Source organism: Pithys albifrons, chromosome 1, assembly GCF_047495875.1.
Source record: "Pithys albifrons albifrons isolate INPA30051 chromosome 1, PitAlb_v1, whole genome shotgun sequence".
Taxonomy (NCBI): domain Eukaryota; kingdom Metazoa; phylum Chordata; class Aves; order Passeriformes; family Thamnophilidae; genus Pithys; species Pithys albifrons.
The window spans coordinates 126,684,934-126,697,760 of NC_092458.1; the positions used below are offsets into that span (position 1 = coordinate 126,684,934).

Here is a 12,827-nt window from a genome sequence, read left to right on the forward strand (position 1 = left end):
GGGCATTGCCCTGCAGACAGGACAGGGGCAGCACAGCAGGAGTGGGTGTTCTCTGGCACGTGACTCTGCACAGATAAATTGAGAAGTTTTGGTTTGTTCTACAGGTTATGGGTCCATTTACTTTGAAGGAGAAGTAAATCTAACAAACTTAAATCTGGATGAGATCGTTCATATCCGGAGGAAAGAAGTTATTGTTTACCCTGATGACGAAAGGAAACCACCCATTGGGGAAGGTTTAAACAGGTAGGTGTTAAATAAGGATGAGTTTTAAAGTCCTGGCAGTCTGCTGTGTTTGCAGGTGGTGACCAAGAGATCACAGTCCAAGTTGTGCATTCAGTTTGTAGTGTTAAGTTGTGAGAGACTTGCAACTTTCTGAACCAGAAGTTGGGTTTAAAAGTTGGTCTGAGCTCACCTGTCTGGGTGTGAGCTGTGCTTACCTGTCCAGCTCTCACCTATCTGGGTGTGAGCTGTGCTTACCTGTCCAGCTCTCACCTGTCTGGGTCTGAGCTGTGCTTACCTGTCCAGCTCTCACCTGTCTGGGTCTGAGCTGTGCTTACCTGTCCAGCTCTCAGCTCTCTGGGTGTGAGCTGTGCTTACCTGTCCAGCTCTCAGCTGTCTGGGTGTGAGGTGTGCTTACCTGTCCAGCTCTCACCTATCTGGGTGTGAGCTGTGCTTAACCTGTCCAGCTCTCACCTCTCTGGGTGTGGGGTGTGCTTACCTGTCCAGCTCTCAGCTGTCTGGGTGTGAGCTGTGCTCACCCGTCCAGGGCTGAGCTGAGCTGACCTGTGCAGGTCTCTGCTCACCTCTGACAGCTCTGAGCTCACCTGTGCAGGTGTCCCCATCCCCAGCTCCCCCCATCCCTGGGTAGCCCTGCCCTGCTCTCGTGTCCCTGATGACACTCTTGGCTCCCCAGGTGGGCAGAGGTGACACTGTACGGGCTGTGACAGCTCTGAGCTCACCTGTGCAGGTGTCCCTCATCCCCATCCCAGCTCCCCCCTCCCTGGGCAGCCCTGCCCTGCCCTCATGTCCCTGATGGCACTGTTGGTCTCCCCCAGGCGGGCAGAGGTGACGCTGTACGGGCTGTGACAGCTCTGAGCTCACCTGTGCAGGTGTCCCTCATCCCCAGCTCCCCCCTCCCTGGGCAGCCCTGCCCTGCCCTCATGTCCCTGATGGCACTGTTGGCCTCCCCCAGGCGGGCAGAGGTGACGCTGGACGGGGTGTGGCCCACGGACAAGACGTCGCGGTGCCTGATCAAGAGCCCGGAGCGGCTGGCGGAGATGAACTACGAGGGCCGGCTGGAGGCCGTGTCGCGGAAACAGGGCGCGCGCTTCAAGGAGTACCGCCCCGAGACCGGGTCCTGGGTGTTCCAGGTGGGCATCGGGGAAGGAGGGACACAGGAGAGCACAGCAGCCTGGGGCTGAGTCTCCTGAGAATTATAGTTCAGATTTGCTCGGGCAAGATCCACAGGAGAGCACAGCAGGCTGGGGCTGAGTCTCCCAAGAATTATAGTTCAAATTTGCTAAAGGAGAACCGCCCTGAGACCAGCTCCTGGATGGTCAAGGTGAGCGTCAGGGCGGGCAGGGCCCACAGGAGAGCACAGCAGGCTGGGGCTGAGTCTCCTGAGAATTATAGTTCAGATTTGCTCGGGCAGTACCACCCTGAGACCAGCTCCTGAATGGTCAAGGTGAGCGTCAGGGCGGGCAGGATCCACAGGAGAGCACAGCAGGCTGGGGCTGGAGTCTCCTGAGAATTACAGTTCAAATTTGCTAAAGGAGAACTGCCCCGAGACCGGCTCCTGGGTGTTCCAGGTGGGCATCAGGGAAGGGGGGACACAGGAGAGCACAGCAGGCTGGGGCTGAGTCTCCTGAGAATTATAGTTCAGATTTACTCAGGCAGGGCCCACAGGAGAGCACAGCAGGCTGGGGCTGGAGTCTCCTGAGGATTTATAGTTCAAATTTGCTCAGGCAAGGCCCACAGCAAAGCACAGCAGGCTGGGGCTGAGTCTCCTGAGAATTATAGTTCAAATTTGCTAAAGGAGAACCACCCCAAGACCGGCTCCTGGGTGTTCCAGGTGAGCATCAGGGGAAGGAGGGACCCACAGCAAAGCTGTCCTGGGTTGAGCTGGCAGAATGCCCACTGCCCCATACAGAGTCTCAGCCTCCCTCCTCCCTCACTGAGAAAAAGGGAGAAAGGAAAAAAAAATGGAAACTCAGAACAGGTTTAAACCCAAATTATATATATTTGTACAGAAAAGAGAAAATTAAAACTGCAATATAACACACACTTACACAAGTTGATATAACAACAGTTTCTACCTCCCACCAAAACCAGATCTCATTACTCCAGATCTAATAAAGCATCCCAAAAGACACCCAGCAAGGTGAAAGAGAGAAAATAACAATAAGATGTTTCCACTTCCCTGCACTCAAACAGTATGTGAAGCAGCACTGGCCACAGCAAGGCCAGCACAGCAGCAGGACCTCCTGCTCTCCTGCAGCCATCAGGCCAAACTAACAAACTCCTCCTACTCTACTCCATATCTCAGGTTACTTCATCTGGTATGAAATATTTCTTTGGTTACTTAAATCAGGTGACACCTGCCTCTCCTAATCTGTGTGGATTCTCTGAGCCTGCTAAGTTGAGGCCTGGCTAAAACTAAAGCCAAAACTACTACAGTCTCCACCCCTTATTTCATACCAAATGATGCAAACTCATATTCTATATCTGTCTATTCCCCACGCTTAAAAAGTCTTTGTTCTTTCCAGAGCCATCTCCCACCCCTCCATATTGCAGACATTAGTCCATTAGGAGGGGGTGGCTAAAACTAAAGCCAAAACTACCACAAAAACACAGCAGGCTGGGGCTGGAGCCTGCTGAGGATTTATAGCTCAAATTTGCTACCCTGAGCACTGGCCCAGGTCCCTCAGCTGTGGGGAGAACTGTCCTTACCATCCTGACTGCCCATCCCTGGAGGTGGCCAGGACCAGGACCAGGTTGGATGGGCAGGGATCCCTGCACATGGAACGAGAGGAGCTCTAAGGTCCCTCCCAGCCCAAAGCAGCCTTGGGTTCTGTGATCAAAACGTGGCCTCAGACCTGCCTGCAGGTGGTTTAGGTCTATGCAGAGGCCAAATTTGCTGCAGGTGTCACAGCTGTGTGTGTTGGGACAGCTGCTCACTGTCCAGGCCTCCCAGAAGTGGGTGCTGGAGCCTCCCTTCCAAGGTGTGACAGGCTTGTCCTTCTCCTTGACACAGGTGGCACATTTCTCCAAGTATGGCTTGCAAGATTCAGACGAGGAAGAGGAAGATCATCCCTCCAAAGTGGACACCAAGAAGTTAAAGACCACCCCTGTGCCACCCCCAGGGCACCTGCAGCCCCAGCAGATGACCCTGAACAGCAAACCAACACCCCCAGCTCAGGTAGAAGGAGGACAGTGACTAAAGGGGGTTGGTGACATGGAATTTGGAGAGTGGCTGGTGCTGGGGAAGGGGTGGTTGGAGTGACCCAGAATCTGGAGAGTGAAACATTACACCAACTCTTCTGAACTCTGGCTGTGTGTCTGCATGTTGTTTTTCATTGAGATACTTGACATTTCATACTGAGAGTGGGTGTGGGGAGGCTTTCAGCCCTTGTTTCGTGTTCAGATTCTAGTGAGCTTGGCAGATTTTGCCACTTTGGGAAGCACCCTTGATTTTGTGACTAATTAAATACACACTCTGTGATGCAAATGCCTGTTGCTTGCCTGGAGAGTGATGCTGTGCATTCAGTTGCCTCTGCCATTATTAGTGTGCAAGACTCTGCTTTCTATTTGAAGAATGTGCTCTATTTTTATTAAAAACCACTTTCTTTAAGGCTGGTTATATTCTGGATTTGTGAACATCTTTGTGTTGGATGTGACTGCTCCTAAAGCTCTGTAAAACATCCTCAGTGCTGGGCCCATCTTACACAGGACAGGCACAGGTTGATCCAGTTCACTGGGAGCACGAGCCAGGTGTGCACAGGTGGCCAGTGGCACTGGGCAGTGCCAGCTGTGGTGTGGGCACAGGTCTAGGACAGGGATTGTCCCCCTGAGGTGGCACTGCTGAGGGACCCCGAGGGCTGTGCCCAGTGCTGGGCCCTCATGGAAGGGACACTGAGGAGCTGGAGAGTGCCCAGGGAGCTGGGCAGGGACTGGAGCAGCAGCTGAGGGAGCTGGGGGGGCTCAGCTGGAGCAAAGGGGGCTCAGGGGGCACCTTCTGGCTCTGCCATCCCTGCCAGGAGGGGGGAGCCGGGACAGGGGGTCGGGCTGTGCCCCAGGGCACAGGGACAGGAGCAGAGGGCACGGCCTCAGGCTGGGCCAGGGCAGGGGCAGGGGGGATACTGGATAAATTCCTTCACTGAAAGGGCTGTCCAGCCCTGGCACAGCTGCCCAGAGCAGGAGTGGAGTCCCCATCCATGGGGGGATTTATGGATGTGGCACTTGGGGACATGGTCCCACTTGGGGACATGGGCTCAGAAGCTTTCCAACCTCAATGATTTTGTGTTTCTAACTGGAATTTTTCCTGATATCCAGTGTGAACCTCTGCTGGCCCCTTGTGGGGCAGGTTCAAGGGGCTCTGGGGATCCTGATCACTGTCCAGCAGCTCTGCTCCCAGGGCAGGGCCTGCTGCTGTGGGACAGACCGGGTGAGCTGCCACCTCTGCTCATCCCAGAGCAGTGTCCAGCTGCTGTTCTAACCCCCCTGCTGGGACCTGGGCTAATTAACACCGTGGGCATCCTTAATTATTTGCATTTTGAGCCACACTCACACTGTCCCACAGCCTCACTCAGCTCCCCTTCCTGCCTCGTGTCCACATGGATGGCACCAGAGCTGAGGCTGTGAACACTCAGAAATACTGGGAGTATCTCTGGCATATTCAAACCTGTCCTACACATTCCAGTGTACTTAAAAACCCCTCTGGGTTCATTAACCTCTCTGACTTCCATACCATTAGCTCAGGTTTTAATTTCTGAAAGTAGGAAAAATGTTTTGTTTCCCAAACCCCTGAGAAATGACACAGCATGGCTTGAAAGCTGCCCAACCCTTGGTGTGGGACACATCTGAAAATGGCATTATTTGGGCTGTAGGAAGCATTTAGGAGCTAAACTTGAGGGGTTTTTTGTCTTCCCTTGCTAACTTGAATATTAATGAATTTATTAAAGTTGCAAGGGAATGGTTACACCAGGGACCTGCTGCATTAAAACCCAATGAAGGGAGCAGTGAAACTTGGGTGTTTGTAACTGTATTTTGACTTGTAAATCTGTTCCACACGCTGGGCCATGCTCACATTCCATGTCTGCCACTCACTCTGTCTTCACAGACCCCCTGGTCTGATTTTTGTCTGCCTCAGCTCAGACCCTCTATTCCAGTCCCTGCCTGACTGCTGAGCTAAGCACAGCCTTGGGAATGTGCTCCCTGATTCCAGGGCACTCCCTGCCTTTGTTTCTGCACTCCTGTATTTGCATCACTTCAGTGCTCTCCACTGTTTTTTCTGGGAAGCAAGGAAGCTGGAAGCAGGAGGCCTTCCCAGGACATGTAGCTGAGCCGTGGGATGGTTAAACTGGAGCCAGACCAGTACTCTGGAGCTCGGGTCCCAGTCAGTGAGCTGAGCAGAGGTACAGGCTGTGACAGTGGTCAGAGCTGTGGAATCATGGGATGGTTTGGGTTGGAGAGACCTTAAAGCCCACCCAGTGCCACCCCTGCCATGGGCAGGGACACCTCCCACCAGCCCAGGCTGCTCCAAGCCCTGTCCAGCCTGGCCTGGGACACTCCCAGGGATGGGGCAGCCACAGCTGCTCTGCCCACCCTGTGCCAGGGCCTGCCCACCCTCCCAGTAACCATTTGAGTTCTCTGTGGAATGTGGACTCCATGTTTTGACTTGGTACTGCATGGGATGCACTCTGGGGGAGGAGGGGAGGAAGGCAGGACACCCAGACCTCTCCCTTCCTTGGGAAGATGAGACCTGGAAAGCTGAAGAACAGTTTCCAAAGCGAATGGCAGAACTGGTTAAACTCCAGGAGGGCACCTCTAAGCCGGGACTGCAGCTTTCCTGTCACTGGCACACCCTGAAGGTTCTGTGTCCAGCCCTGACCTTGGTGTGGAGCCTTGGCACACCCAGGGGACGCTCTGCCGCGCTCGCAGGTGATTGCTGGAACTCTGAGGTGCTCTGTCCTGGCAAGGGTGTGAGCTGTGGGTGTGTGACGTGGCCTCTGTCTCCGCAGCCGCCGGCGCTGGAGCAGCTGGGCAGGGTGGTGGAGCTGGACAGTGACATGGCAGACATCACCCAGGAGCAGCCCCAGGAGCCCTTCGGGGAGGACAGCCTGGCCGAGGAGCAGGAGGCCGTGCCCGCCTCCACCCACATCGCCTGCACCCGGGGCATCAACCCCTACGTGCTGCAGGTCAGTGTCTGCCACTGCCTCACCCCCAGGGCAGCTGGGAGTCGGCACCTCCCAGGGCTGCATTTCCCTGCCCAGTGGTGGGGACATCAGCACTTCCCAGGGCTGCATTTCCCTCCCCATGCTGGGAATCGGCACTTCCCAGGGCTGCGTTTCCCTCCCCATGCTGGGAATCACTTCCCAAGGGCTGCATTTCCCTCCCCATGCTGGGAATCACTTCCCAAGGGCTGCATTTCGCTGCCCATGCTGGGAATCACTTCCCAAGGGCTGCATTTCCCTCCCCAGTGTTTGTGTAGCCCCTTGTCATGAACTGGGCATCACACCTGCAGTGGGATTGAATTCCCACACCAGGGCTCTGCTCCTGTGGGAAACCCTGGGGACATGGAAAGAAAGCTCAGTGCAGAAATAACGCCTTAAAGCCAGAACTGGGACTTTGGAACTCTGGAGTGTGGGCAGTGGGATAAGCTGAACTAATACCAGACTGACTGCCTTGAGCCCAGCTGGTGGAGAACAAGATGTTGGGATAACTGGTCCTGATTTGGGGTTTGGTCTTGTGCTTGTGTTTCATAGAATCACAGAAGGTTTGACTTGGGAGGGACCCCAAAGCCCACCCAGTGCCACCCCTGCCATGGGCAGGGACACCTCCCACCAGCCCAGGCTGCTCCAAGCCCTGTCCAGCCTGGCCTGGGACACTCCCAGGGATGGGGCAGCCCCAGGGAACAATTCCTTCCCAATATCCCATCTGACCCTGCCCTCTGGCAAGGGGAAGCCATTTCCCCATGTCCTGGCACTCCAGGCCTTTGCCATTCCATGGAAGGACAGTACCATGAACACTCTCTGGCTTCTCCCTGTAATAACAAATAGTCCTGAAGGTCTTCCTTAAGCTGAAAAAGAAGTGGACAGAGCTAAGAAATCAGGATTATTTTGGGATGTCACCCCCATCCCTAACCAGTCCTGTGCACTGATTGAACTGGTAGTTGTAAAACCTTATCATCAGGTGACATCCTGAGCTGTGCCTCTGCTGTTCCTTGGAATATTTGTAGCCATGAGTGTGCTGTTTGGTCGTGTGCTGTGTGTGGGAGTTATTTTGAGTGGGAAGAGCTATTCTGATGAGCTCAGGGAGCTGCTGCTGAGAGAAGGGTTGCTGATGTGCTGCCTTGTCTTCCCACATGCTCAGATCATGAAAGCGTCCTTGCTTGCTGATGATGATGACCTGGATTTGATCCTGGATTATCCTGGGAAGCAGCCTGTGAAAGTGGACACTTCCCAAGAGATCTGCTCTCCAAGGCTCCCCATTTCAAAATCACAAGGACAGAAAAGACACTCAGGTATGGTGAGAAACCCACGATGTGTGAAGAAAGATCTGAATTTTAGCATGGCAAAATCCCAGGATCCCAGTTCCTGCCACTCCTTCCTCCTGTGTCCATTCCCTGCCCCAGCACGAGCCTTGCCCCGAGGGCTCTGGGGGGAGTACCTGCTCCAGTGCCTGAGTACCTTCTCCTCCTCCTCCTCCTCTGACACTTGCACTGCCCTTTTCACTTTTTATCTTCTTGGGGTTTTTTCCATGCCTGTGTGGGGTTTAAGATCTGACAGAGGCACCAACAACTTTGCACCTTAGTTTGGGGGTGCCACAAGCTCCCTGGATGGGCTCAGGGCCACCAGCTGTGCCCAGCACGAGGCAGCCCCTGCCTGAGCCCCCCACTGCCCAACCCTTGTCCCTCACACCCAGTGCCTCCTCTGACTGGTGCTTTCCATGGGAATATTGAGGAATCCTTCTGGTAAGAAGCATGAACATGCTTCCTAATGGAGGAAAGCCATTAATTCAGATGTGTTAGTTAATTAATTCAAAGCCCATTAGAAGGGACAGACCTGAGGTGTCTGTGGGTTCAGTGTCAGCCCTGCTAGTCAGTGTCTGTCCCCCCCTTCATAGAATCATAGAATGGATTGGGTTGGAAAAGACCTGCAAGATCATCAAGTCCAACCCTTGATCCAACCCCACTGTGATCACCAGCCCAGGGCACGGAGTGCCCTGGGCTGGTGATCACAGTGAGGTTGGATCAAGATGTGGTGGATTCTCACTCAGTCCCCTGGGCTGGTGATCACAGTGGGGTTGGATCAAGATGTGGTGGATTCTCACTCAGTGCCACATCCATAGAATCACAGAATCATAGAATGGATTGGGTTGGAAAAGACCTCCAAGATCATCAAGTCCAACCCTTGGTCCAACTCCAGTCCCTTTACCAGATCATGGCACTCAGTGCCACGGCCAAGCTCAGCTGAAAACCCTCCAGGGATGGGGAATCCACCCCCTCTCTGGGCAGCCCATTCCAATGCCTGAGCACTCTCTCTGCAAAGGATTTTTTTCTGCTCTTCAATTTCCCCTGGCAGAGCTTGAGCCCTTCGTGCCCCCTTGTCCTTCTGTTCTGATGTCCTAATTCTGACTAAATCAGTGACTCCTTCGGGACCTGCCGGTGTTGGGTGAGGCTGTTGCTGTCCTGTGGGAACACCCTGTGTGTCCTTTGGCTTGGGGGCCTGTGGGTCTCAGCACTACAGACCATCACACTGAGCCCTGAGTTCCCACCACACCCAATCCAAACACTCCCACTGGCTGCTCCAGAAGTCCTGGAATACGGTGAAAACAACTGTCCCCTGTCACATGAGTGCCCTCCACTGAGGTGTCCTTCCTGCTTCTCCCTGCCAGTTGCTGGGCTGCTGCAATCCAAGTTTGCCAGTGTCCTTTCCCAACCACCAAGTGCTGCTGTGCCGGATGCCAAGGGCCCCAGGACTTTGGACAGTCCCCCTCGTGCTGCCGTGTGGTCGGCGGCGTCTCCGTTGGCCTCCGTGTTCTCCGTGCCCCCGGCGGTGCCCGAGGTGCAGGTGAAGACAGTGGGTGTCCGCCGGCAGCGCGGGCTCGTCCCTCTGGAGCGCTCCATCACCTACGGAAAAGGGAAGCTCCTGATGGACATGGGGCTCTTCATGGGGCGCTCCTTCCGTGTTGGTTGGGGGCCCAACTGGACGCTGGTCAATTGTGGAGATCAGCTGAGCGGGGTGAGCGAAACGGAAGATCTTCAGTGCGAGCCCGTGGAATTCGGATTCCTGCCAACTCCTGTGGCTCCCAAATCGTGAGTAGTGCTGTCCTCAGGATGGGTCTGACACCCCTCGTCTTGGTCAGTGCGCCTTCTGACATGCAGGAGTGGTGCAAGATGGTGTTTGCCCTGTGTGGTAGTTTGAGATTCCCTTTACATCCCTTCTCCACCAAAATCGGTCTGTCAAATCTGGGAATATCTTATTAAGAGGAGTATTTTTTTACCAAATAAACAGCACTGTCACCCAGGAAAAAGTTAAAGTTGTCCCTGTTGGTTCTCCCTGAGGACATCCTGCCTTGCCTAAGGAAGTTGCTCAGCTTCTGAATTCCAGGCTTGCCTTCCATTTTGCCTGTACATCCAGCAGCACACAGACCTTTCTGGGTCTCCATGCCTGGACTACAGTGGAATTAAGCTACATGTCCCACCATTTAAGTGTTCTGAAAAGCTTGTCTGGATGTTCTCCAGCATATCCAGAGTGCTGAGGGAACAAGCTGTGGTAAAAAGGTGTGCTCTTTACCTTTGGAGAGCTCATTAAGGTTTATTTCCCAAATAAACAGAAGGGTTGGGTTGGGAAGGACCTTAAAGACCATCATGTTCCAACCCCCTGCCATAGGCAGAGACACCCTCCACTAGACCAGGTTGTTCAGGATTCCAAAGCCTGGTTCCAAGCCCCAGACTGTCCCCAGGGTCTCCATACGTGGCTGTTGACTTTGGATCATGTCATGGTGTTAATTAAGACAAGCTGCAGGATGAGTTGCCCCAGTTGCATGGAGAGTATTCTGAACATTTACTACTTGTTTTATCTTCTTTTTTTTTTTCCCTCCAGACTCACAGAATCCCCTTTCAAGGTTCATGTGGAAAAGCTGAGCTTGGAACAACGGAAGATGGACAGGGATAAGGAGCTGTATCTCACCCCTCTGGAGATAAAGCTGAAGCACACCACAATCCATATGGATGAGCCCTGTCCTCTCCTGGCCCCCAACCCCGGCGTGGCTGCTATCCATGACTATGCTGACTGGGCCAGGAAGGCGTCCGAGGATCCCGCTGTGGCAGAGAGTGAGTAGGGAACGATTCTTTTCACTGAATCATTTGGGTTGGCACAGCCCTGCCAGCCCCTGGAGCCCACCCTGTGCCCGATGCCCACCTTGGCAAAGCCCTGCCAGCCCCTGGAGCCCACCCTGTGCCCGATGCCCACCTTGGCAAAGCCCTGCCAGCCCCTGGAGCCCACCCTGTGCCCGATGCCCACCTTGGCACAGCCCTGCCAGCCCCTGGAGCCCACCCTGTGCCCGATGCCCACTTGGCACAGCCCAGAGCCCCCTGGAGCCCACCCTGTGCCCAATGCCCACCTTCTCCCCCAGCCCAGAGCACTCAGTGCCACGGCCAGTCCTGCCTCGGGCACCTCCAGGGCTGGGCACTCCAAACCTCCCTGGGCAGCCCCTGCCAGGCACAGTGGGACGGTGAACCCTGCAGGGTTTTGCTGACAGGAGCCGTGTCACAGAGTGTGCTTGTGTGTCCCCAGCTGTGGTGCAGCACTGGTGCCTGGCCTGGACACTGTGCAAGGCTCTGTGGGGGCGGCTGCCGGACCCCATGGAGCCCACCCTGTGCCTGATGCCCACCTTGGCACAGCCCTGCCAGCCCCTGGAGCCCACCCTGTGCCTGCGGCCCACTTGGCACAGCCCTGCCAGCCCCTGGAGCCCACCCTGTGCCTGCGGCCCACTTGGCACAGCCCTACCAGCCCCTGGAGCCCACCCTGTGCCCGATGCCCACCTTGGCACAGCCCTGCCAGCCCCTGGAGCCCACCCTGTGCCCCATGCCCACCTTGGCACAGCCCTGGCAGCCCCTGGAGCCCACCCTGTGCCCCATGCCCACCTTGGCAAAGCCCTGCCAGCCCCTGGAGCCCACCCTGTGCCCCATGCCCACCTTGTCCCCCAGCCCAGAGCACTCAGTGCCATGTGCACTCGTTCCCTGGGCACCTGCAGGGTTTTGCTGACAGGAGCCGTGTCACAGGGTGTGTCTGTGTGTCCCCAGCCGTGGTGCAGCACTGGTGCCTGGCCTGGGCGCTGTGCGAGGCGCTGTGGGGGCGGCTGCCGGAGCTGGAGGCGCGGCTGGAGGAGCCCAGCGAGTACGTGCTGGCGCTGGAGCGGCGTCGCGCCTTCTCGCGCTGGCTGGCACGGACGGCGGCCGCGCGCATCGACGCCGAGCTGGCCGCGGCCCGGCACGGCGCCCACGTCGACGCCGTGTTCAGCTGCCTCACGGGCAAGAGGATCGGCGAGGCCTGCAGGCTGGCACAGCAGGCAGGTGAGCAGCCAGAGCCCCAGGAGATGCACGGAGAGGGCTGGAACTGGGGGTGCTGGGAGTTCTGGTGCTCTCCATGTGGAGTGTTCCCTCGGTGTCTTGGGTTGAGCTGGCAAAGTGCCAGCTGCCCAGTACAGAGTCACAGCCTCCCTCCCTATACTGAGAAAAGGAAAAAAAAAACCCTGGAAACTCAGGACAAGTTTAAACTTAAACTAATTATATATATTTATACAGAAAAGATAAAAGCAAACTACAATATCACACACACTTACACAAGTTGGATATAACAACAATTTTCTACCTCCCACCGAAAACTGATTTCATTACTCATTACTCTTGTTTCATAAAGCACCTCAAAAGACTCCCAGCAAAGAACAGAAAGAGAATAGCAATAATATGTTTCTACTTCCCTGAACTAAACCAAAATGTGAATAGCAGTGGCAGCAGCCAGGCCCAGCACAGCCCCACAGCAGCAGCTCGTCCTCTCAGGACTGTGGCCATGATGCCAACTGAGAAACTCCCCCATTCCAGCTTTTATATTTTGAGATGATGTTGGAATATGGTCTAGAATGCCATTGGCCAGTAATAGTCACCTGTCAGCTGGCCCAGCCCAGCTCAAGTCAGCTGATAGTCTCAGGTCTACTCTGAAATCTAAAGCCTGAATTTAGGCCTGCACCAGCTAAACCCATAACACTTGGCAGCCATCACAGACTCATGGAATGGGTTGGGTTGGCAGGGACCTCAAAGATTTGACCATCCCATTCCACTCCCTGCTGTGGGCAGGAACACCTTCCATGAGCCCAGGTTGCTCCAAGGCCCATCCAGTCTGGCCCAGAAGATTGGGGGGAGCTGCTGCTGCAGTCCCTGCTCCCATTCACAGCTCTGTCAGCTCCCCACACTTAGGAAGTGCTGCAGGATTGCATTTAGAATTGGGATTTTCCATAGTCACCCCTTTGTATTTTTAATGAATGTTCTTTTTAATTGACCTTCTGTTTAGCCACTTCACATGTGGCCTAAAACCTGTATTTTCAGT

The 12,827-nt window shown here is 55.0% G+C and overlaps 1 protein-coding gene across 2 annotated transcripts in view; it reads left to right on the top strand.

The window, feature by feature from the left end:
- NUP98 (nucleoporin 98 and 96 precursor) overlaps positions 1 to 12,827 on the top strand; it is a 42,993-nt gene that overhangs the window by 21,263 nt on the left and 8,903 nt on the right. Inside the window, exons 18-25 of one of the 2 annotated variants that reach the window (XM_071567700.1) lie at positions 105 to 243; positions 1,193 to 1,370; positions 3,254 to 3,418; positions 6,240 to 6,416; positions 7,591 to 7,741; positions 9,115 to 9,535; positions 10,326 to 10,555; positions 11,507 to 11,797. In XM_071567700.1, the coding sequence (XP_071423801.1) occupies positions 105 to 243; positions 1,193 to 1,370; positions 3,254 to 3,418; positions 6,240 to 6,416; positions 7,591 to 7,741; positions 9,115 to 9,535; positions 10,326 to 10,555; positions 11,507 to 11,797 (1,752 nt within the window). The remainder of the gene's footprint in view (positions 1 to 104; positions 244 to 1,192; positions 1,371 to 3,253; positions 3,419 to 6,239; positions 6,417 to 7,590; positions 7,742 to 9,114; positions 9,536 to 10,325; positions 10,556 to 11,506; positions 11,798 to 12,827) is intronic. The other variant, XM_071567709.1, reaches the window with a different exon arrangement.